At 42.3% G+C, this 24,065-nt stretch overlaps 1 protein-coding gene across 8 annotated transcripts in view; it reads right to left on the reverse strand.

The window, feature by feature from the left end:
• Positions 1-24,065, reverse strand: part of MPDZ (multiple PDZ domain crumbs cell polarity complex component) — a 175,900-nt gene that overhangs the window by 51,778 nt on the left and 100,057 nt on the right. For 3 of the 8 annotated variants that reach the window (XM_040417156.1, XM_040417155.1, XM_040417153.1), the window contains 5 exons: positions 23,563-23,658; positions 14,861-15,014; positions 12,995-13,191; positions 7,770-7,861; positions 1,413-1,503 (listed from right to left, as the gene is read on the reverse strand). In XM_040417156.1, the coding sequence (XP_040273090.1) occupies positions 1,413-1,503; positions 7,770-7,861; positions 12,995-13,191; positions 14,861-15,014; positions 23,563-23,658 (630 nt within the window). Of the gene's footprint in view, positions 1-1,412; positions 1,504-7,769; positions 7,862-12,994; positions 13,192-14,860; positions 15,015-17,407; positions 17,480-23,562; positions 23,659-24,065 lie in introns of all 8 variants that reach the window. The other 5 variants (XM_040417160.1, XM_040417159.1, XM_040417158.1 and 2 more) reach the window with 2 other exon arrangements.

Below are 24,065 nucleotides of genomic sequence, written 5' to 3' on the forward strand. Positions count from 1 at the left end.
GTGGGCCAGGGATGAACGGATCTCTTCCTGAATCATAGTTTTCAATTCCTCTTTTAAGGAGGGTGCTTCATCCCGTACAATATTAGAAATACAAGACTTGCACAACTTTTTAGGGTAGTAGTCAGGAAGTCTGCTATTGCAGGAGATACATTTGAGTGTTTTTTTGATTTTTTTCGGGGCTTCTTTAGCCTAAAAGAGAGGAGAAGGCAGGGCATCAGGGTATGACCACTAGAGGGAGAGAGAGAGAGCAAGAGGGGGTCAGCAGAAGCGAGCTAGCTGCCCCTGGAAATAACTTCCTCTCTCTCTTTTTTCCCCCTTCCACCTATTACAGCAGGAGAGGGGGATCAACAGACTCCCTGACCTGCACAAACAATACCCCCGAAGGGGACTCACAGTTGGTAGCAGCGCCGGAGGCTCAGCTCTGGGGGATCGCTCAGATGCCGACATCGTCCTCTCTGCAGGCAAGGGTTCCGCACCAGTGGGGACCGATCCTGGGAGCGTTTTGACACGGGCGGTAACCAGCGTTTATGCCTCGGTTTTAAACTGGGCTCCACGCTGCCGCCGCGACGTCACTTCCGGGTCGCCGGCCGTGACGTCATAAACATGCGCTCCATGCGCCGGCGCGCACCCAGCTATCGCCCAAGTAGGCTAGGAGGGAGTCTGCGCCAGGGAACAGGCCCCGGAATAACCAGGACGAGATAGGCCCTGAACCCCCTGCCCAGCGTTAGTACTTGGACCGCGGGAGGGCAGGGGGACGCCATGCTGGATGCCGGCGTTTTCCCAAAGGTAACGGAAAAATAAAAAATAAACAGGTTCCATTTCCTTAGCTTCATCTCCCTGCATACAGGGAGACCTTTCTCTGCCCTGTCCTCTGTAGGGACAGGAAACACTGGTGTTGGTGGTGGGAGGAGGGTATTTAACCTTTCTCTGTTCCTGCCCCTACAGAGGTCAGGGGTCAATCTCTCCTTGTATGCCGTCGTGATGATGCTATGGAAAAACTGATCCGTTTTGGACCGCTTTTGAGAGCCCTGAACGGATCTCACTAACGGAAAGCCAAAACGCCAGTGTGAAAGTAGCCTTATATATAGACATTTTTTTCTCATGGTGCATGGTAACCTGAACCATATTTCTGTTCCCAGTTTAATATTAAATTCCTTTATATAGCTGACCCCCTGCAGTGTGTGGCATAGAAGGGCAGCTCTGGCAATATACTTCTCTGTACCGCAAACAGTAGTCCAGCCTGGCCAATATTCACTTAAAGCCAAGAGTGACGAGCCCCCTACCCTCCTGCCACACCATACATTGTGCCCGTCGCCAGCCAGATTTCCTGGGCTGAGTTAAAAGTTCTGTCCACATGTCTCTCTGCTCAAGAAACAGACGCTATTATGTAAATGTGTCAGTGTGATGTCTACCTCTTGACTTGGAAAAGCGGAAGAGTTGGAAGGGCACAGCTCAGCCGTTTTCACGGGGCACACCGCCATTTGGCTTACAGCGTCTTTATTCCTGTTAGAAAATACATGAAGTCAGAAATCCGTTATTCCTAAAAACGCTGACATATATGTAAATGTTAACCTAATTTTTTCGCTCACATGGGCACCTGTCCTAAAAAATAAGGAAAATAGTTTATTAGTCTTCATTTTTCTGGAAAAAAACCCAGCACACACCAAGAAGAGCAGAAAGCTCTAGAAATCCTGCGGCACCATTGCCAAGGCATGTGTGTGTCACAGGAATCTTTTCTACAAACATCAGTTAATCAACACGCCTCCGGGAATAGTGCGATACCAAATGGCCAAACAGATGACAGGCATGTCACACAAAATAGGGAAAAACACATTGCTGCAAGACTTACTACAAGACTCCCAGTGATTTTTGGCTTCAAACGTTTACAACGTGCAGCAAAGAATCGTGATTTCCCAATGTGACAGCGGCTCGTCAGTGCCTAAAATAGGTTTCTAAAAATGCTCAGATCAAAGTTCTTTGGTCCAGTATATAAAAAAAAAAAAAACCTCCAGAGCTCACTAATATGATAAAACTGGGTTCTCTAAAGGTGATCGGGCATTGGGCGAGTTCATGGAGCTTGTCTGTATAGAAAGAATACTGCATTGATAGGGGACCTGTCCCTCTCCTGACAGATCTGCTTAGTGTGAGTACTTGCATTCCACATGTATTCATTCTACAGCACCTATTCTTATGACTGTGTTGTGCCATTCCTACATTATAGGTTTATGAAGGAATTGCCAATAGTTTGCAGTAAGGTCCAACTGGGTGTTACCAGTTCCAGTTGGGGATGCGCCCTTGCACATCCTGCCACTGGCAGCACTGACAGGGCAGGGACACACCCACAACTTATAACACCCATATGGATCTTTACATTTACCAACCTCAAAAAGGAATAATAGAGGAACGGCACAACATAGAGTCACAAGAATAGATGCTACTTGGGGAATGCAAGTAGTTACTGAAACATTTTAGGAGGTGACAGGTCCACCTTAAGGCTGGGTTCACACGGGCGAGATTTCCACGCGGGTGCAATGCGTGAGGTGAACGCATTGCGCCCGCACTGAATCCGGACCCATTAATTTCTATGGGGCTGTGCACATGAGCGGTGCGTTGCATGAAAATCGCAGCATGCTCTATACAGTGCGTTTTTCACGCAACGCAGGCCCCATACAAGTGAATGGGGCTGCGTGAAAATCGCAAGCATCCGCAAGCAAGTGCGGATGCGGTGCGATTTTCACGCATGGTTGCAAAGATGACAGTCTATTCACTGTATTATTTTCTCTTATAACATGGTTATAAGGGTAAATAATAGCATTCTTTAATACAGAATGCTTAGTACAAGGTCAATTGAGGGTTAAAAAAAAATAAAAAAATTACTCACGTCCTCCTCTTGATCGCGTAGTTGCCGATCTCTTCTTACTTCTTTAATTATGAGCTGCCGGCTAAAGGACCTGTGGTGACATCACATCACATGGTCCATCACCGTGGTGATGGACCATGTGATGAGCTCAGTGACGTCACCACAGGTCCTTTGACAGGTCCTGAAGAAAGAACAGGAGACCGGCAGCTACGCGATCAATTGGAGGAGGTGAGTTAATTTTTTATTTATTTTTTTAACCCTAAATTGACCTTGTACTAAACATTCTATGTTATAAGGGAAAAGAATTACATCTACACAACACCGAACCCAAACCTGAACTTCAGTGAAGAAGTTCAGGTCTGGGTACCACATTCAGTTTTTTATCACGCGCGTGCAAAACGCACCCGGGGCGCATCCTGAGCCAAAACGTGACACCCCCGTGTGAACATATCCTAAGGCCTCTGTCACACGAACAATACGGATTGTGTCAGGGTGCGTTCAGTGAAACTCACACCATTTTGCAAGCAAGTTCAGGCTACTTTCACACTAGCGTTCGGGTGTCCGCTCGTGAGCTCCGTTTGAAGGGGCTCACGAGCGGCCCCGAACGCATCCGTCTGGCCCTAATGCATTCTCAGTGGAGGCGGATCCACTGAGAATACATCCGCCTGCCAGCGCTCAGCCTCCGCTCAGTGAGCGGACACCTGAACGCTGCTTGCAGCGTTCGGGTGTCCGCCTGGCCGTGCGGATCCGTCCAGACTTATAATGGAAGTCAATGGGGACGGATCCGCTTGAAGATGACACCATATGGCTCAATCTTCAAGCGGATCCGTTCCCCATTGACTTTCAATGTAAAGTCTGGACGGATCCGCTCAGGCTACTTTCAGACTTAGAAAATTTTCTAAGTAATAATGCAGACGGATCCGTTCTGAACGGATGCAAACGTCTGCATTATCGGAGCGGATCCGTCTGATGAAACATCAGACGGACCCGCTCCGAACGCTAGTGTGAAAGTAGCCTCAGTCAGTTTTGTCTGCATTTATGTTCAGTGTTTTCCGCGCGGGTGCAATCAGTATTGATGCGTTTTTCACGTGCGTGAAAAAAAAAAACTGAAACAACGTCTCCTAGCAACCACTGTTGAAAAACGCATTGCATCCGAGTGCAATACGTTTTTCATTGAAGCCTCATTTATTTCTATGGGGCCAGAGCTGCACCAAAACGCTGAATATAGAACGTGCTGCAATTCTCACGCAACGCAGAACTGATGCGTGAAAAAAACCACAACGCTCATGTACACAGACCCATTAAAATGAATGGGTCAGGATTCAGTGCGGGTGCTACACGTTTGCGTCTCGCATCGCCAGGGCTGTGGAGTCGGAGGCAATTTTGGGTACCTGGAGTCGGAGTCGTCAAAAAATTAACCGACTCTGACTCCTACTAGATTTAAATTGGAATAAAATAAAAAAAAGCAAGTTTAATTGTCCCAATTGACAAAAAGTTATAATTAATTATCGTATTTTTTGCCCTATAAGACGCACCTAGGTTTTTGAGGAGGAAAATAAGAAAAAAAATATTTTTAACCAAAAGGTGTGCTTTTGGTGGGTTTTGAACTAATGGTGGTCTGTGGATGACACTATTATGGGGGCATCTGTGGATGCACTGTTATGGGGGCATCTGTGGATGGAACGGTTATGGGGGCATCTGTGGATGGCACTGTTATGGGGGATCATTGTGAGGGCATCTGTGGATTGCACTGTTATGGGGGCATCTGTGGATGACACATATATAGCATCTTATCTTATGTGTCATCCACAGATCCCCCCCCATAACAGTGTCCCTGTGTAGTGAATGGGGGCCGGCATCTGTTTCTGTAATGGCAGCGGGGCCCGATGCCTGCTTCATTCATAAAGAGGGAGGAGCAGACGCGTGACGTAGTGAGCTACGCTACGAGCGCCCTCCCGGCCTCCTGACTGCCAAGAAGTTAGTAGTAAGTAGTACAGCGCTAGATTTAAGATGATTGGAATACTTTAACAATACCCACAAGTTAGATATGATTACCGTATACTACAGTGAGCGGGGCCCGGTGTAGTAGAATACAGTGACTGCACCGGGCCCCGCTGCCATTACAGAAACAGATGCCGGCCCCCTGCCCCTCCTCCCTCTCAGCCTATTCACCGGACGGTCGCAGCATTCACCCCATAAGACGCACTGATATTTTTCCCCCACTTTTGTGAAAAATACGGTACTTCTCTACTGTAAGAATAAAGGCCAGTGCATGTAGTGCGTCACGTTACAGCAAAACGAACACGTTAAGTGACCATGAAGAAGCATGCTTTTCATATGCTTCACTATATGGCACGCAACGCACAGTTAGGAGCGCCAATACTTATACTTTCCATTGTGTTGTGTTCCGCTGTTACAGGGTTAACCTAGCCTCTCACTGATAACTGATTAAGTAAATATGTTTTTTGCAGGACTAGACACTTGTATAAGTTAAGGGAATGGATAGTCAATAGTCCAAGACTGAAGCTGTAAACCATTTGAAAAACTGCTGTCATTCAGCTAGGGCTATAAAAACTTGTAAACTCAGATTGTTAGCTTAAACTTTAAACATGACTATGGGATTCTACTAGGGAAATCATGTTTTACAATAAATGCCCCTTTCTGGATCCTCCCACTGCCCTATCTTCAGCAGAAGATCAGCACACAAAGGAGAAGGCAGCAGCTTCCTAGCCAGTAGTTCTGTGGTAATGACATGTATGTTGCCTTTCTTTCCTTCAAGGAATGTATAAAATACATTCGCATATTAAATACAGAGGAGTCGGAGAGTCGGAGTCGGAAGTACCAAAAACTGAGGAGTCGGAGCATTTATCTACCAACTCCACAGCCCTGTGCATTGCACCCGCATGGAAAACTCGCTCGTGTGAAAGAGGCCTAAAGGGGTTTTCCACTAACTACTGCTTGGAGACTGCAGAACTTAGACTAGGCCGCCATAAAAGGGCACATTGGCGGTCACCAACGGGATAAATAATTCAATTGAAAGCATATGTTTTGTGAAATCTAACAATCGGTACCCCTTTAAGAATAGGGAGTTGCAGCATTTTTTTGTCAACTGTGTTAAGGGAAGAAGAATTCACAAGAACTCAGCCAGTGCCATTAATCTTGCAGTTGTCGTAATCATTTACACACATATTAAAAATGGCTAATATGAATGCATCTAGATTTTGGAGTAAATTGCATGTGACACAATGGGTGAGAAATCTTAGTTGGAAGCTCCATTTGGGACCTCCATCACAGTTCATCAGAAATAGAGATTGCGTACAGGGCTTTTTTCTCCACAAAAAAAACAAAACACGTTCTCCAAAATGGATCAGATTATAGTCAATCGGATTTGTTAGGCCCTGTTCCTGGTGGTTATGTGCCGAATCCAGCATTTCTGTTACAGCAGAAGAAAGGAGATAGTAAGTGCTGATGTGAAAAAGCCCTTGAGCGCATTCACACATGCCAACAGTGTGCTGCACAGGAAAGAAAGATACAAGCATTTTACTGTGGTTATCAATGTTTTTTAGGTGAAATGTAGCAAAACACAGTAACTTCCTACGATTTACACCATTGTGATGGCATTCAAAGAGCCCCTAGACTCTTGATGACATTCAAATTAGCCAACTGGAGCGTGAGCATTTTTCTAGTATATCAGGAGTTGATTGGGATTAGGGCTGAAACGATTCATCGATGTAATCGTGGCAAAAAAATCCTCCTGCAATTTCTCTGCATTGAGGAGTCGTTTAAATCACATGACCACGGAGCGTGAGTGAAGTGAAGCCCCTCACTCACCGCTCTCTCGGCACTGCGCTGCACTGGCCAGGTCCTTGCGTGCACACATAGTCAGCGTCAGTGCATGCTGGAAAGAAGATGCGGTCCGTCTCCTGCGCACTGCCAGGAAAGGTAAGTGTAATGTTTGGAAGGGGGGGGGGGGGGCGGTTTGAATGGGGCACCTGTGATTTCAAGGGGCTGATGGCGCTGGGCGAGTGGGGGACGGGACATGGATGGCATAGAACTAGCCCTATTATAATGTAAGCTGTGACTATGAGATGCCAACTCATTCCTGGCAGACATTATACACTATATTTGCCAAAAGGCAGCTTCTAACCTTAAAAAAAAAAAAAAAAAAAACTAAAATGAAATATTAAAATAAAAGCTACGATTTTCTAGGCCTCCTCTTTTTCCAATGATTTACATTTTTCATTATCTGACTGAAGATGTGTCCATGGCTCATTCATGGATGAGGCATTTACCTCAAAAATTCCATACAATTTGTACTGTGGCCAAGAGTGGTCTTCTGCAATCCTGGTTGCATCTTGTCCCTCCTACTATAGGTAGGGTTGTTAATAAGTTGAAACGTCTCCCGACTTCGGAAAGAATGGATATTGAAAATGTTGTCAAACTGCTGGCTTTTAAAAAAAATGGAGGGCGTTTATTGGGAAACATTTTTTCAGCCATTGAGATTAGCTAGTTGATGTCCCCTTTTACCCTTACTCACTGGTACCTGAGAGTTTGCGGGGGATCCTTGGGAGCTTTGAAATTAACCTGCTGATCTATGTTAGGGAGAGCAGTACCGATTGGGCTGTACCATGTGACATCAAATGATGGACTAGATGTCAAGTTTGGAATTCGCAACACTTGCAATGGCTGTACAGTTGAGTCCACTGTGATGCATGGTTTATTTGTTGTAACCATCACTACTGAATTTTCAATAAAGTAAATTTGCAATTGAAAATTAAAATAAAAGGCAAATAAAGGAATGAAGCATAAAAATGTGTATATAAAGATATATATATATATATATATATATATATATATATATATATATATATATATATATATTTTCAGTTTCAGCGTGTGTAGTTTTTACCTGATAAAGATTATTTTAACTTCAGATGGTGCACATTTGATGATAGATGAGGCATTCTGATGACTTCTTCCATATAATATTTGCCCATTAATCTATGAGAAAAAAAAAAGGCAGAGAAATTATAAGCTGTTAGGCCATATTCACATGCTGAGGATCTTAAGATGGTCTAAAAGGCAATGTTTTATACTCCATTCACACCCTCAGGAACATAGCCATGTATTAGCTCCATTGAATTATTACAGCGCTAAATCCACATGTGGATCCCCTGGATAACCTGTTGAAGTCATGAATATAAACTGCAAATTTCTCCTGTGGTTTATCAGAGTAAGATGGCTTTTGATGATGCCAAGCCTCGCCTGGAATGCTCAGGAAGCCTAAACAAAAGATCTGAATGAAGAAAGGCAGATAGAACTATCATCCTGTAATGTAGAGCACCAAAACCACCTTTTGAAGGAGGGCACTGGGTAAAGACCCACTGTGTCCTGAAAACTGCCAGACCGAGGGTCTGAGGCCAGTTCAGGGTAACAAATGGCTAGAATAACCTCTGTCTGAACCGCTTGAGAATTCAGGGACAAGCAGTAAGGGTAAAAAAAAGCATACAGGAGCTGAGAAATGATGAAGAAGAAAATGGCCCTGGGAGACTGAAAATTGAACCCAGCAGTACAGAAATGCCCAAAGAGAGCTACTGAGGAAGAACCCTATAATGAATATCTAAATGTAAAGGCTGTCAGATAGAGATAAATGGGAGTGAGCCTTACCAGGATGAAAGGCCTGTAACTGTCATGGAGCAGAGGATTGTGACGAACACCTTCATAAAGACAGCAAAAGCAGATGTCGGGTTGAAATTATTCCCAAGGACATCTATTAGGCTAAACATATTGATATATGGAGAAGTGTTTCCACTAAAAAGAAGCACCAGCATCCGTTTAAGACTTATTAGCTGGAATAGAATGAGGGACCGGAGGACCAAGAGCAAGAGACTAAACCAGTCCTTCTTGGGATGGAGGGCGGGGCTTTGGGGGTTGCTGTAGATAGACAGTCCCTGAAAGAAACTCTCCAATTACAGGAGGCATGTAAACACGCTGTATTCTGTTGTCACAAGGCATAGGAGCTACGGTAGAACACCAAAAGTCTGGAACTGGACAGCGCATGCAAATCTGAGGCAAGAAAAGCCTCTTGACACTAGTGGTCTGACAAAATCTGGTCCAGTGTAGGACCCTAGCAACATAAGCAGAGACAGGACTTGGTGAAGTCTGATAAAAAAATAAATAAATTGCAGGACATTCCAAGGTGGAGCAAATCTCAGACTACGAGATAAGGCCAACAAATCAAACTACCTACAACCAGGTACAGAGGCCTTTTCCACAAATGGAAACAAGTAGCTCCTATATAATAGGAACTAACCCTGACAAAGCAACCACCGAATAACACCCATCAAGAGAAGGTACCAAAATCGGTACGTGGCTTGAAGAGCCAAACCTAGAGTCTTGAGGCACAGCTGTTGCAAGGCCGTCTGTACCCAGGATGCTGTGGGCAACATCCTAGAAGGGGATGATTCAGCTTGAGAGTTCCAGATGCTTTCAAAAAAGGTTACTTAAATAGGGTAGACTCAGCCAGAGATACATATGCTGCCCAGACTGGCTCAGAGGGCGAAATGGAAGCAATAGGTGCCTGAAGAAGGGGTCAATGAGTGGGGACTAACCACAGTGAGACCCAGTATTGAATAAAGACAAACCCAAGCAAAATGGGGCGCCTAACATTAAGTGAGGACATACATCGTATGACAACATGTAGATTTTGCTACCGCACAATTACGTAGCCGTAGAAGGAGATAATACGGCTGCTGAAGTTAGCCCTACTGCATTGATGAGTGAGAAACAGAGTCTAGAAATAGAACTAAATGTTTGTGCCGGAGACCTAACCATGCAAAGTGTTAATGAGGCTGACTGCCTGCAAAAAAAAACCACACCGATGGCAGATATTAATAAAAGCAAGCGAACCATAAGAGGAATTCGGTTATCCTGAGCTTGCAATAGCCATATCGGGAACAGGAAACAGATAGAGCACCATTGTCCCACTCACACCAATGGTGTAGTCACAACATACACAACGGCTTGTGGTAGTACAATTAGTGTACTTAGATAAAGGGGAAAAGGAGGGTGCCCAGTGCACTGAATACCTATGAAGCCATGTCAAACCAGAGCATCCACTGATGATCCAACTACAAAAAGAGAAGCAACAGCATGATTACTCTGTCTGAGGAAGAGGGTAATGTATGTAATGAAGTAGGTGATGTGGCTGTTTGGTGCACATCAGAACTGTGTGGTTTTGTGTGATACACCATCAAGATACAAGCACTGCCATAGATGCTGATCTGGCTGGCCAGTGAGAGAAGTCCCCCATAATGGTGTCAAGCTGTTTGCTGGCACAGCCGCGGCGAACACACTGCAGATCACTGACTCAGCCTGACCAAAGGACCTCTAGTCCCTGCAATAGACAGGGGAAAGGTAAAGGAGGATGAAAAGACAGACTGAAGAGATAGGGGTTGACACCTCTAGTGCCAGCCTACAGTAATAGTGGCAGTATAAGGGAAGCTGTGACGGAGAAATAACCACCAAGCTCTCCTATAAAAGGTGCCAGGTAGCGAAAATATACTTACCCCTCAGGAGCAGCATACTCATGGTACATCCAAAGACTGTCCAAATGCAGTCAGGTAACATTCTACAGAGTGGTGTCTCTAAGCAATGCTGAAATAAGTAGGACTTTTAAGAAAAGGCGACATTCTTGCTGGTGGGTTACCGGATATTTGTTGTCCTGCCTAACCGTCTTGCCTTCTGGAGGTAGGGAATGAGTGGCAGGTTTGGTGACTTGCTGGTCTCCCTCCTCAGCCGTAGGATAACAGGGGGTTTATGCCTCCTGTATTCTCATGCAGAAACCCCAAAATAAAAATGGTAGCAGACCAGAAGGAGGTAGGCCTTCCTCGTGCAGACAACAAGCTAAAACCGTTTTAGAATATTAGTGCAATATGGTGGCTCACTTCAAGTGGATTATGGAATCAGGTGCTACTAACCCAAATTAGAGGGACACCCACCCTCTGGTCAAATAGCTAATAAATGAAAAAGTAGTGGGTGAGCACTCAGGCACTTGGACTTGATAAAATTTAATTAAATCAATTTATTGATACATGTACTAGTCATAAAATCTATTAAGATAAATATAAAACATAACATAAAATGTAATCACCAATGAGGATCAATATGCTGGATTTCCACACTTGACATAAAATGTTTGCAATGTCCAAACAGTGTGGACTGACACAGCAGGTGGCTGAGCACAAATCCACTACCAGAGTGTCAATTCCAAAGTGTCAATTCTCAGGTATGGTTATCAGTCCTTATCCCATATATCAAACACATCAGGCACAGATAAATAGCCAAGGTATGGTTAGGATGATAGTGCTTATCTCCTCCGCAGGGTTTTCGGTGCAGTAGGTTTTATCACAAGCTTAGTAGCTGTAGGTATTAATTATACCTTCCGATGAGAGTCAATACTTTGAGGAGGAATGGTTCTTACCTTCCTTCCTATCCACACGAATAGCAGGCGGTGCAGGTTAGTGCCGGCGTCACGCTTCAAACTGTTCGCGCTGATTGTCCCGAACTAACGCGGGAGTTGGAGCGGGACTTGGTTCGTCCGTGCGTGATGATCCTCCGGCTGGAACAAGGAAATTACCTCTTCGGTCTGTGTTTGTTTGTTCCTATAGGATTGACTGCGGCTGCAGTTGCAAGTAGCGTGGCCACGCTAATGATCACGGAGGTACTGCTCACAGGTGTCCGGTCCAGACGCGTTTCGGGAATTAGCCTTCCCTTCCTCAGTTGTGTCTGGGCCGGACACCTGTGAGCAGTACCTCCGTGATCATTAGCGTGGCCACGCTACTTGCAACTGCAGCCGCAGTCAATCCTATAGGAACAAACAAACACAGACCGAAGAGGTAATTTCCTTGTTCCAGCCGGAGGATCATCACGCACGGACGAACCAAGTCCCGCTCCAACTCCCGCGTTAGTTCGGGACAATCAGCGCGAACAGTTTGAAGCGTGACGCCGGCACTAACCTGCACCGCCTGCTATTCGTGTGGATAGGAAGGAAGGTAAGAACCATTCCTCCTCAAAGTATTGACTCTCATCGGAAGGTATAATTAATACCTACAGCTACTAAGCTTGTGATAAAACCTACTGCACCGAAAACCCTGCGGAGGAGATAAGCACTATCATCCTAACCATACCTTGGCTATTTATCTGTGCCTGATGTGTTTGATATATGGGATAAGGACTGATAACCATACCTGAGAATTGACACTTTGGAATTGACACTCTGGTAGTGGATTTGTGCTCAGCCACCTGCTGTGTCAGTCCACACTGTTTGGACATTGCAAACATTTTATGTCAAGTGTGGAAATCCAGCATATTGATCCTCATTGGTGATTACATTTTATGTTATGTTTTATATTTATCTTAATAGATTTTATGACTAGTACATGTATCAATAAATTGATTTAATTAAATTTTATCAAGTCCAAGTGCCTGAGTGCTCACCCACTACTTTTTCATTTAAAACCGTTTTAGGTCAATATAGCTGTGGGAAGAGCTAACCCTTTTTTAACTTAGTGTATGCTCCTAGTGGCAGCAGCTATAAGACTGTGTCCTCTAATACCCAAAAAAAAAAAAAAAAAAGTCATCACCAGAAGTGTCCGGATGGGACCTTTTTCCTGTGTCCCCACTGAAAAAAAACATACATGCTCGGCCATGCCAAATACGTATGTGTATGGGTGAGTTGTGAGAGATAGCTGTCAGACAAAAGCTACTGAAGGTGTATGGGCCATCTAAGGCCCCATGATCCGTCATACGTTCCCTATAACAGCTACGTACAAACTGCAATATGACAGTATTCATAAGGCCTTTATGCCTTTCTACTGTTATTTACTCACTGTTATTTGGTATTTCTGTGGACTTATCCTAAAGAAAGACATTTGAATACCCTACATTATTTATCTGGTTCTTAATGCCACATTACTGACAAAAGACTCATTTAAGATACCTTTGCTTCCACTTAGTGGAATATAAGAATTCTTCATTGGAAGGGAATCTTTATCTCAATCGGCTGCTAATTCAGAATTTTAATTTACAACTACAATGGATGTATTCACTGGCGGCTTATTGACATATTCTTGCCTCTAATAACTCATCGGCAATCTGCAACCGGCCATCTTTGCCAGCTGCTCCATTTGGATCAATCCCCACGATGAAGACGCTCATTCGTGATCGGTCTTTGTTTCCAGCAAGGCTCAGGCCCAATCCAGTCTTCCCTTTCTCCAACTCTATCATATGCAACTCTCCTGGCAGGTTTCCATACCGCTGTGATATCTTTCCTAAATGGGAGGAAGAAGCACTAATTAACAAGTCCATCATACTAAGAACAGACATGAGTAATTAGCTCTTTGCAACAAAATTGGGATAAAAATGTGCAGAGGTCCCCTAGCAACAACAACACATTATTACCACCATTTTACCATAGAGAGAGGCTGGAAACTTCTATCTTTAGATAACCCAGTTAAATCTGTGATTTGTGGATGGATACAGGATTCACCCAGTAAAGAAGCCAAGATATACCATAGTGCAAACTAACACTCAAGCACAACCTCAGTGTTTTCAGAGGGAATGTGATTTTTTAACCTTTTAAAGTCAGTAATAAATAGAAAAAATGTCATCAACATTCGCTGACTGCAATATTCGTACTTACCGTCAATTCTTAACCTTCAGAATAAACAGGTTATCCTAGTGAAAAAATATACAGAGAGATGGAGAATAGAAATCTCAGGTTTCTGATGGGTTGACTTGGAGTAGTCTAGGATATATATATATATTTTTTTGCTAAAGGCAGAGAATGATTTTATAGAGACTGTCCCTTTTGAAATCAGTTTCAGTTTCAAAGTAAGCATACTACCATATAGGGTAGGTGACACAAAGCGCAACCATACCTTTCTGTGAAAACCCTGCCCTCTAATCCTGAAAAACGCTTCTTCTTATTTTTATGTAAATAAAGCTTTCAGTGCTCCATAGGAGGAACTGCTCTGGTACACCACCCCTCCTCCATAATGCTTCCCAGTGCCTCCTCTTCTTGTTGGAGTGACAGTCCCTGAGATTTCTGAGGCAGTAGCAATGATGCAGAGGAAGCCAGATCCAGAAAATGAAGTAGCTCCGCCCAGGGAGCGCCAATAACCGTATTTGAATTAAAGTAAAAAAAATAAAACATTTTTCAGAATCAGTGTAGCAGATTTTCACAAGAAAGGTATGATTATATTTCAGGGCACCTACACTACATGGCAGCATGCTTACTTTGAAACAGATTTTTAAAAGCTGACCGACACACTTTAACATAAAAAACTAAAAAAACACACACAAAAAAACTAAAAAAACTGTTTAATCCCCAGTCTCTCTAGAGTGGTCCCCACTGTTTACTTCCATAAGGATGATCAAGTGCCATCTACAGCCAATCATTAGGCTCAGCCGTCTTGTTGGAGTACATACAGACAAGATCGTTGAGTCCAGTGGCGGGTAGATGGTACATGACCAGCTGCATGGATGCAAGTTATCCCTGCCTTTAGAAAATAAGCTCTGTATCCTGGACAACACCTTTAACAGATAAAAAAAATAATGTAAATATATCAGCACACTTTGAAGCAGCATGTCAAGTAAAAACTTTCAGGAAAAAAAAGAAAGGACTCCGCAAAAATATAAAAATTCATGGATCTGTGGAGAGACATTGTCATGTGTAGTTTTTATCTCCTGACGAACCCCTTTGACCATCAGCTAGAGCAGTGCTCCTCAACTCCAGTCCTCAGGGCCCACCTGCCTGTCATGATTTGAGAATATCTCACAGAATGAATACCTGTGGTAAGTCCTGATGCATTGAAACTAATTGTATCACCTGCTCAGTACTAAGGAAATCTGGAAAACATGACTGACAGATGGGCCCTGAGGACTGGAGCTGAGGAGCACTGAGCTAGAGTGAATATTTTTGTAAATTTGGTAACTTACGCCAGCTGTAGCCAAACTCGTCTTCTTTTTCGGGATCTCCGTTGAAAGTAGTAGTGCCTAGCTGAGCACTGTCAGAACTCATTGAGGTCAGTGGTGCAGTAACTACACTGGAAAGGGTTGCCTTTTCCGAGTCTGAATCCGAGTTACTAGATGCCTAAAATAAGAAGACAATTTATTAGGTAATGAAACTAATAATGTTAGAAAGAAGGATATACAGTGAAATTCCTTTAATCCAGCATAGAACTGTAATATAATATGAATTTTCACAACATCTGAAATGATCTGGGATGATCAACTAGGAAGATACCCACATAACAAAAACAAAATAAGAGTAGCAGTGTGTTAACCTTATATCTGGAGATTTCTCTACCCTAAGGCCTAATTCACACATCAGGGATTTGGTTAGTGATTGTGGGCCAAAACCGGGGATGGGACATATACTCGCTAATCCGATGTTGTTACTAGTTACCCTTTCCTTTCCCTTGGCGCGGAAACCCGCTTCTCCTTGTTCTCCCTCCCCTTCTCTTTCCATTCCTACTGTGCGATGGTGGTATCAAACTGATTATATTGTTTCATGCTTTAAGTTGACCATCAGAATCTCTGAACTAGAGAACGGCACTTTTTGGGATTCTACTCTTTCTTACCTTTAATAAAGTATTGATTCACCTCTCTACTTATCTTCATCCCCAACCTGGGCTGTCACATATAAATGACCTTGAGTACATGGACTGTACAATGCGTTATTCTTATGGCCTAATAAATGTAGATAATCTAAGTTACTATGTAGGATCTACTGTTGCTCTATATATATACCTATGTAAAACCTATGTACTATTATCGCTTTTATCTTTTATATACTGTTGTACCTGGTTTTACCTGTTTGAATTCAAAAATAAAGTAAAAATTATTGCCTCTTAAAAATTGGGGATGGGTCAAAAACACAGAGGAGGTGCAGATCTTTCCATTATACTTTATCTTTGTGTAGGAACCACTCCTGGTTTTGGCTCACAGTGACTGATGGAAATCATTGATCAAACACTGGCATGTGAATTAGGCCTTACAATGGATTTTTATATACTTTTCCAAGATGGTAACGGAGAAAATCTTTTAATTTAACACCTAACAAGTGCCATTAATGCTGGATTAAAGGAATGCACTGTATATTGATAAGACACACACAACCACACACACTGATTATTTTTCTTCTTATATGATGCAGATCTAATCAGACTGTAGAAGCAAAGGCAAGTCAACTATGCCATTTTTATGTTTAATAAGTCCTTTATTAAAGATATTATTTGTTTTGGAGAATCCATTTTAAGATGTCCTGTGGTTTTGGAGTATTTGAGGGTAGGGCATTCCCTCTAGAGATCCAGGGCTTAGCTATGAGAATTTTGAAAGTCATGTAACAAATCTCTGCAAAAGCGCTCTTTCATCACTGCTGGATGTCCAGTGATCAGCTGTTGTCAATGACTTGCCAGTGTAGACAACCCCTTTACTCAATCTGTACAAACAGGGGTTTTCGAATTTTATCATGATTGTATGGACAAACTAGACAACATAGGAAACTCTACAAGAATTTTCCAGTTAATGATATAAATATTAGATCGATGAGGATCTGACTCCCAGCCCACCTTCATTTTTTATTACTGAAAATCTAGAGACTGTGTTGTCATCAAAATACTAATAAAAGTTGTCTACTGCAAGCAACCTCCAAAAGTAGAAGGCCCCAAAAGAGTCAGACTCCCTTAACTAAAGCTTAGGTGGACAGTCTGCGGTATCACCCAAGCATTATGAACTGAAAGTACTAACTTTGGCTCACCCAAAAGAGGAAAATTAGTTACAGTGGGATGAGGGGCCTAAGGGGCCAAATACGCCACCCTCCAGCAAGAACACCCTTAAGGGCACTGCAAAACTGAGAACATCTGGAAGTATACAAATTCCTGGTACTGAGGTTTAGCTAGAAAGCCACAGAGGTGTGTGCTCTCAAAAGAAGAAGTGCAAATGCACAGAATTAAATGGGGTTCCCAACTTCAAGTGCCCACTGGAGCGACACTACTTGGGCACTTGGGTTTTTAAAACCAGCTGGCCTAATGGCATCCATTAGATGGCCTGGGGTTGCCTATTAACAGCAATTAAATTCGGCCTGTGAGCACCCCAACCATATCCACCTTCAGCATAGCATATCTGTTCCATTTCTATGACCCTCTCTCATGTTAAGAACAGATGCTACTTGATATTAGTCCAAAGACAGAAGAAACGGTTGTAGTTGAAATGCAAGCAGCTTTCCATGAGAAGAAAAGACATGCACTATAGTTCACACGTAAAACTCATGGTGTTAAGGTGATCATGCAGGAGTCCAAACCACAATTAACAACAATGATCGATGGATAACTAAAAACACAGTATATAAGTATCTTATACTTTCCATCAGACAGGCAAGCAGTGCTTCACAAACTAAAAATGATACACAGCATCACACAAACAAGTGCGCACTAAGAATGGAGAACTATAGGCGGTTACTGAAATGTCATCACTCAGACAAACCTTAAATGGCGTGGGAGCAAAGGGGTTAGTTGGGGAACAACGGAAAGCAATTCTAACCGGATTCATTGTGCCCTACAGTGACAAGAGAACAGTTAAAAGTGTACAGATAAAAGGCAAGATGCAAAGTCGTGTAAATTATAGTCACTATATATATATATATATATATATATATATTACATTTACTGCAGCATTTCCTTCCCATATCCCATATCTACACAGTGACTATCTTGGTTCCCAACCAGTCCTCTGTATACATTAGTGCATAACAAAATGTAGTTCACGCATGTGAAATGGTTGTGACGGTCATCTGTTTGCTACAGTGTGACGTGTCTTTCATAGTTATAATACTGCCAATCGTGCAAGTGACCCAAGTGAGACATTCATATGAAACATGGTGGTGATAGATACACTTAGATTATTATCTGTGGGTGTTTATTTTAAGGATTTGGAAAACAAATTAACCACTTATGGACTACTAGGCGACCTAAAAGCGTCCGCATGCAAGGTCATTTCTAACTGTCCATGAGGAGCTTGCAGCTGCGGGAGCGGGGAGCTGGTTGTCAGTGACAGCCAGGCTCAACAGAGAGAAGGTAGAGACAGTTTTCTTAAGAACCCTAACTTCCCGATCTATGTATACACAGCGCTCAATGAAAACTAATCATTACAGAAAGCGGCCATGATGCTCCTATTCCTGTCCTGACAATCATGTGATCTCTGGGTGCTAGGTAATCAAAGGAGTTGAAGGTCTTACAGTAGTGGGTAGGGTTGAGCGAACCTGCCTTTTGGCAGGTTCGAGTTCGAGGTTTAAGTGAATTACGTAATGGATTCCATTCTAACAGAATCCTTCACGTAATTCAATGCCGGCATGTCGCATAATACAAGTGTATGGCCAGCTCCGAAGGGTTCCGCTCTGCTGGCCATACACTTGTATTATGACAGCATTCAATTACATTATGCATTATGTAATTCACTTAAATGCTGAACCTGCCAAAAGACAGGCTTGCTCAGGTCTAGTCGTGGGCAAAAGTTGAGAGCCTGGCACAAATTTTAGTTTTCACTAATTTTGCTGCTTCAGTTTTTATGGTGGCAATTTCCATTGCTATGAAGAGTGATCAGATTAATTTTGCAAAAAAATTGCAGTCATTCCTTGTCATGAAAACTGATTTAAAAGGGTTGTCCCCCAAAAAATATTCAGCAGTTTTCAAACCAGCACCTGGATCTAAATTCTTTTGTAATTGCATGTAATTAAACAGGAAAAATGTACTTCAAACCAACATTGCCGTACTTAAAACCAAATTCGTTATTTCTTCGCGAGATACAAGCAGATAAAATGTTGACGCGTTTCAGGCTACACTAGCCATTTATCAAACATGTAAAGGTATATGTAGTTCAGCTGTTAAAATACACATGCAAAAAAGTGAGCCAATAAGAATCACTGAACGTCATTAATTGGTTGGTTATTCCCATACTTAAAGGAAAATCAAGGAATATATTCCATACTGTACGTAGTTGTAAAAAACAGTCGCTTACTATTATTCACACGATTTCTAACAAAAGGAGAGGGTCTTAGCAAGTCTGACCTATCTTTGGTTCGCAGCAAATTTCCTTGCACGTTCTAATGGCCAATCTTGATAGTCCCTATCCTTAAGATGTTAGTTATACATTCACATACTCTCACAAAAGATGCATTATCAGAACAATTGCGTTTAGATCTAATGATTTCTCCCTTGGGAATATTTTTAATAACATGCGGGGGGTTTAACATAAGTAGTAGTAATGATGGATTGTTTCCGTGCAGAAAGAGTTAAATCTAAAAAATGTATTTCATTGTGGTCATGGTGGATAGTAAAAGGTAAATTACATTTGTTCTGGTTTAAATAATTACCAGATAAACTGTATATCTTCTAGATGACCTCCTCATATAATGAGGTCATCTATAAATCTACGGTACCATACCAAATAGATGAACAAAATGGATTGCCACTGGTGTAAATAAACTGTTCCTCCCACCATGCCATACAAAAATTGGCAAGCAAGGGCGAGAACTTAGCTCCCATAGACGTTCCTCTGATCTGCAGAAAAAAAATCTCCATCAAAACTAAAATAATCATGTTTCAAAAGGTAGTCCATAGCAGACAATGTGAACTCCTTAGTCTCCTCACTATATTTACCATACCTGTTTAAATAAGGAGATAAAGCCACCAGAGCTAAATCCTGTGGAATACTAGAGTATAAAGGAGTAACATTACAGGTAATCCAAACATAGTGAGGAGACCAAAGTACATCTTGCATAGATTGTAAGACATGTTTACTGTCCCACAGGTAATGCTATCACCATGGGTTGTAAGATCTGGTCCACCCAGAGGCATGTAATTAATTTAATGTAATTTAACATAGCCACTAAGTTATTCAATATAACGTATCTGTATAGCACCACCTGCTGTTTTTTGATTTCTTTGACCTGCTCAATGAGATGGCCGCACATGCTCAGTTTCATCCTTCAGCTGCCTCCTGAGCTGTGATAGGGAGAGCTGAGACACACCCCTGAGCTGCAGCAGAAAAGACACGTCCCTTGAGCTACCAGCTTGTTATAAATCTAGCAGATCAATGAATGTGGAGATCACTGGATATATGTGAGGTACAGGGCTGGTTCTAAGCTTTGTTAGAAAGAGATTGCTATGTACCATATGATCTCCGATTGTCATTTTTTACATTAGTCATGGGATAACCCCTTTAATCACTGCATTTCAGCCTAGCCACAAAATGACTTGCTAATAATTTCAGTGATCTTCTTGTTAGCTCAGAAGAAAGTGTTAACGAGGACAAGGCAGCTGATATCACTCTGTTATGCTGATTGAATTAGAACAGCAGACTGGTTGCTTTAAAAGGAATAGTGGCGCTTGAATCATTGTCTTCTGTTACCTAAAAGGAAACGCATGCAGTCATCGATGTTATACATCAAAAAGGGCTTCACAGGCAAGGACACTGCTGCTTATAAATCAACCATTTATTCGACCACCAAGAACTTCAAGGAGAGACGTTCAACTACTAAGAAGCAGGCTTCAGGGTTTCCAAGAAAGTAGAGCAAGTGCCAGGCCCATCTCCTAAAGAACATTCATCTATGAGATCTGGTCACCACTAGTGCAGAGCTTGCTCAGATATGGCAGCAGGCAGGTGTGAATGCATCCGCATCCACAGTGGGGTGAAGGCTTTTGGAGGATGGCCTGGTGTCAGGACAGCAAAGAAGCCACTTCTCTCCAAGAAAAATATCAGGGAAAGAATTAAATTTAGCAGGAAGTACAGGGAATGGACTGCAGAGGACTGGGATATTTTCTCTGATGAACCCCTCTTCAGACTGTTTGGGACATCTGAAAAATTATCCTGTCCTAATCCTGTGTCATGCCAACAGTAAGCCATCCCGAGACTATTCATGTGTGGGGTTGCTTCTCATCCAAAGAGGTGGGCTTACTCAGAATTGTGAACAATCCTCAAAAAGCAGGTGGACAAACAAAAACACAGAAATTGTAATAAACTCCCAAGGACTAATTAGGCAAGAATGGGCTGACATCGGTCAGGATTTGGCCCAGAAGCTTGTATACAGCATGTCAGGGCAAATTGCAGAACTTTTGATACAGAAGGATCAACACTGGAAATATTGAGTCCTTGCATAAAATTGATGTCAAGAAAAGTAAAAAAAAATTTTTTTTTAAATGCTTATATATTGTACTTCCATATACCATAGAAACGTCTGACAAAACACTGAAGAAGCAAAATTTGTGTCAGTCTCAAAACTTTTGGCCATGACAGTGCATGTCAGGAGGCTGTATTATTTTACATAGGGCTAATATGTTAAAGCCAGTTACAATAGAAATTCGGGAATAAACAAAAATATTGTAATGTTACGATGCCACCAACTGTCTTGCATTCTTTTAAGGGGGATGTAAAGTATAAAATGAAGACAAAACCCCCCCACCATAAACGAAATATCCCCTATATAAGAATGATCCTAATGGAAACAATGTTAGTTGTACTTTGAGCAACTAGACAAAGAAAAAGAAAAAAAAGAAAAATTGACTATTTTTTAATTTTCCTGGGTATAAAGAAAAATAAAAACACAAAAAATGCTAAAATAAAAATAACATTAAAATAAACCCCCATGTATCACTAGAAAAAAAAAAAGACAAAAAATGTAAAAGTTGCCTTTACGAAAAAATAAATAAAAAAAATGACCTGGTCTTGAACTTGTTAACATACGTTGATTAAAGAAGCCAGGCTTTACTAGGCCATCACTAGATGATCGGCTGGGGTTTGACACCCCGCACCCCAGCTGTTCGGGTGTAGCTCCACTGCTGGTAGTCAGCGCTGGCCTTACACTGCACCATCAACCTTGTACTGGCATGTGCTTCTACTGACATTAATGGGAGCAGTGCACCAGTGACGATCAACTAGTGATGGCCTACCATGCTGTAAAGTCCAAACAACCTCTTTAAAAAAAAAATTACGATTTAATCATAAACACTTTGTTTCAAATGTGCACTATTTCCTTATTCAAGGCGGCTTTAAAAGGCGCAAAAATTATTTGTTTCTGGCATCCAAGGGAAACTGGCTGCATCTATGTAACTTGTGCTGCTGATCATTGCACACAGTCATCATCTTAGAATGGTGGATTCTGACACACTGCAATTGCTTACAATTATAAAGGAACATTAAACCCAGAAGTAAGGACAGTAGGAATCTTGCCCCCTTGTTTGTCATTCTGCATGATTTTTTTTTTGTCCATAAGGCTTTATATAAATCTGGTGATCTCTTCTATTGCCAGTGGGTGGTCGGCTGAAGAAGCCGCCTTAATAAAGGGGGAAAGCGTAAGGATTTTTTTGCTCTTCTACAGACAGCAGCACCACAGGAAGGCTTCCACTTCAGCCATTTGCATTACAGCCTATCACAGGAATATGAGGAGGAGAGGCGACACTGCTAATCTGCTAGGAAGATTTCTCGGTTTTTAATGTAATTTGAGACAGAATAGGACAGAGGGAAATGAAAAGATGTAGGGATGAAGTGCTGGTATTTTTTATTTTTTTTCCATTTTCTGTGATTAGTGTTCCATTAAGCAATTATGTCAATTACGCAGTTGTGTGAACCTGTAAACCACTTTCTAATGTTCTCATCATTTCAAAGCAAAGTGGATCTGCTGCTTTCAGAGCTGGTCACATGATGTGCCTCTTCAGAAAATCTTGACTTCGGTTGACGTCACGACCGTCTTCTCACTCATGAAGTTTCCGGGCCCTAAATGGACGGTCCATCATTTCCGTACCAGCACAGCGGCAGTGTAGTGGATAGAGCTGTAAGCCCGTCGAAGAAATCTTCCATCTATTGGAGCATGCACAGAGCACATTCACCACATTGGCGCATGCACTGACAGATGAGGACTGCAGCCCCATCTATTGCACCGCCCGTATTCTAGTCCCAGAAACGATGTGACATCCATTCCAGGGACAGGATACTTAAGGAGAGATGAGACATTGGTGGAAGTCAAGATCTTCCAAAAAGGCTAGTTACGTGACCGGTTCTCAAAGCAGCAGATCCACAGAGCTTTGAGTACATTAGAAAGTCGGGGCTTTTTTACAGGTGAATGGGGCTTTGGAAGTTCGGGAAAACCCCTTTTAAGTACCTATAGTAAATGAAACTTCCAGAAGCACCTTCATTGTCAATGACAACTATGGAATTGAACCACTAGAACCACCAACTAAAGAAAAAAAGGCACGAGGAGCAGCCATGAATAAATAGACATTTTCAGAAAAAAAAGATTAAAATAAAATAAGCTTCTATAGTGGATGTTATGCTCTATAATAGTCACTAATAACACTGCACCAACTAATGCATACATCTAGGATGAATTCATACACTGATTTGTTTCAGAAATGTCTGCACTGAATATCAGGTCCATTCATCGGAACGAGATTGTTTAGGTAGTGCTTGTTTGAGGTTGTTTTGGTGGAAACGTCATGGATTTCTGATGTCCCATTTCTGACAGTCAGACAATTCTGCAACAAAACTGCTGCATGTAAATTCATCCTAAGGCTAGCTAAACAGGATTCTAGATATTTTATTGCACCAATCAGAATGGGCAAAGAGACAAACAAGTTAAAGCATCCAACCTTGTTAGTGGAGAACTGAGAAGGATCAGCAAATGGGTTAGTGCATCTGAAGAGAGGTTTAGTACCAAAGGTGCTCTGTAAAGGTGAGCTTTGTTTCTACAAAATAAAAACACATTTTAATACTACTATTATTCCAAAAGCAAAGGAAAAAAGTGAGAACTACAGTAAGAGTATGGTAAGAGAGGTAGGACCATCAGTGTCAGAAAGGCAGATGTGACCTGACCACGAGGCTGCTCAAAAAAGCTCCGCAAAGCCAACAATGCGCTTGCCTGGCACTGATGCCATTTGGTTCTAGCGATTAGCCTCGTCATCAACGTCTTTTCAGAGGCAGCCACTCCTATGTATTGTCCTAGTAGGAAACATTTGTCTTTTTCTTTTTCTTTACATGGGTTAGACAACCTGGAAAATGTAGTACACCCTTGTCAATCATAATTATATCATTCTTTGATGGAGTGCTGGTCCCATATTATTCAAGAGATATCTATACCTTGAAGGGGTTGTTT

Source organism: Bufo bufo, chromosome 2 (assembly GCF_905171765.1).
Source record: "Bufo bufo chromosome 2, aBufBuf1.1, whole genome shotgun sequence".
NCBI classification, from domain to species: Eukaryota; Metazoa; Chordata; class Amphibia; order Anura; family Bufonidae; genus Bufo; species Bufo bufo.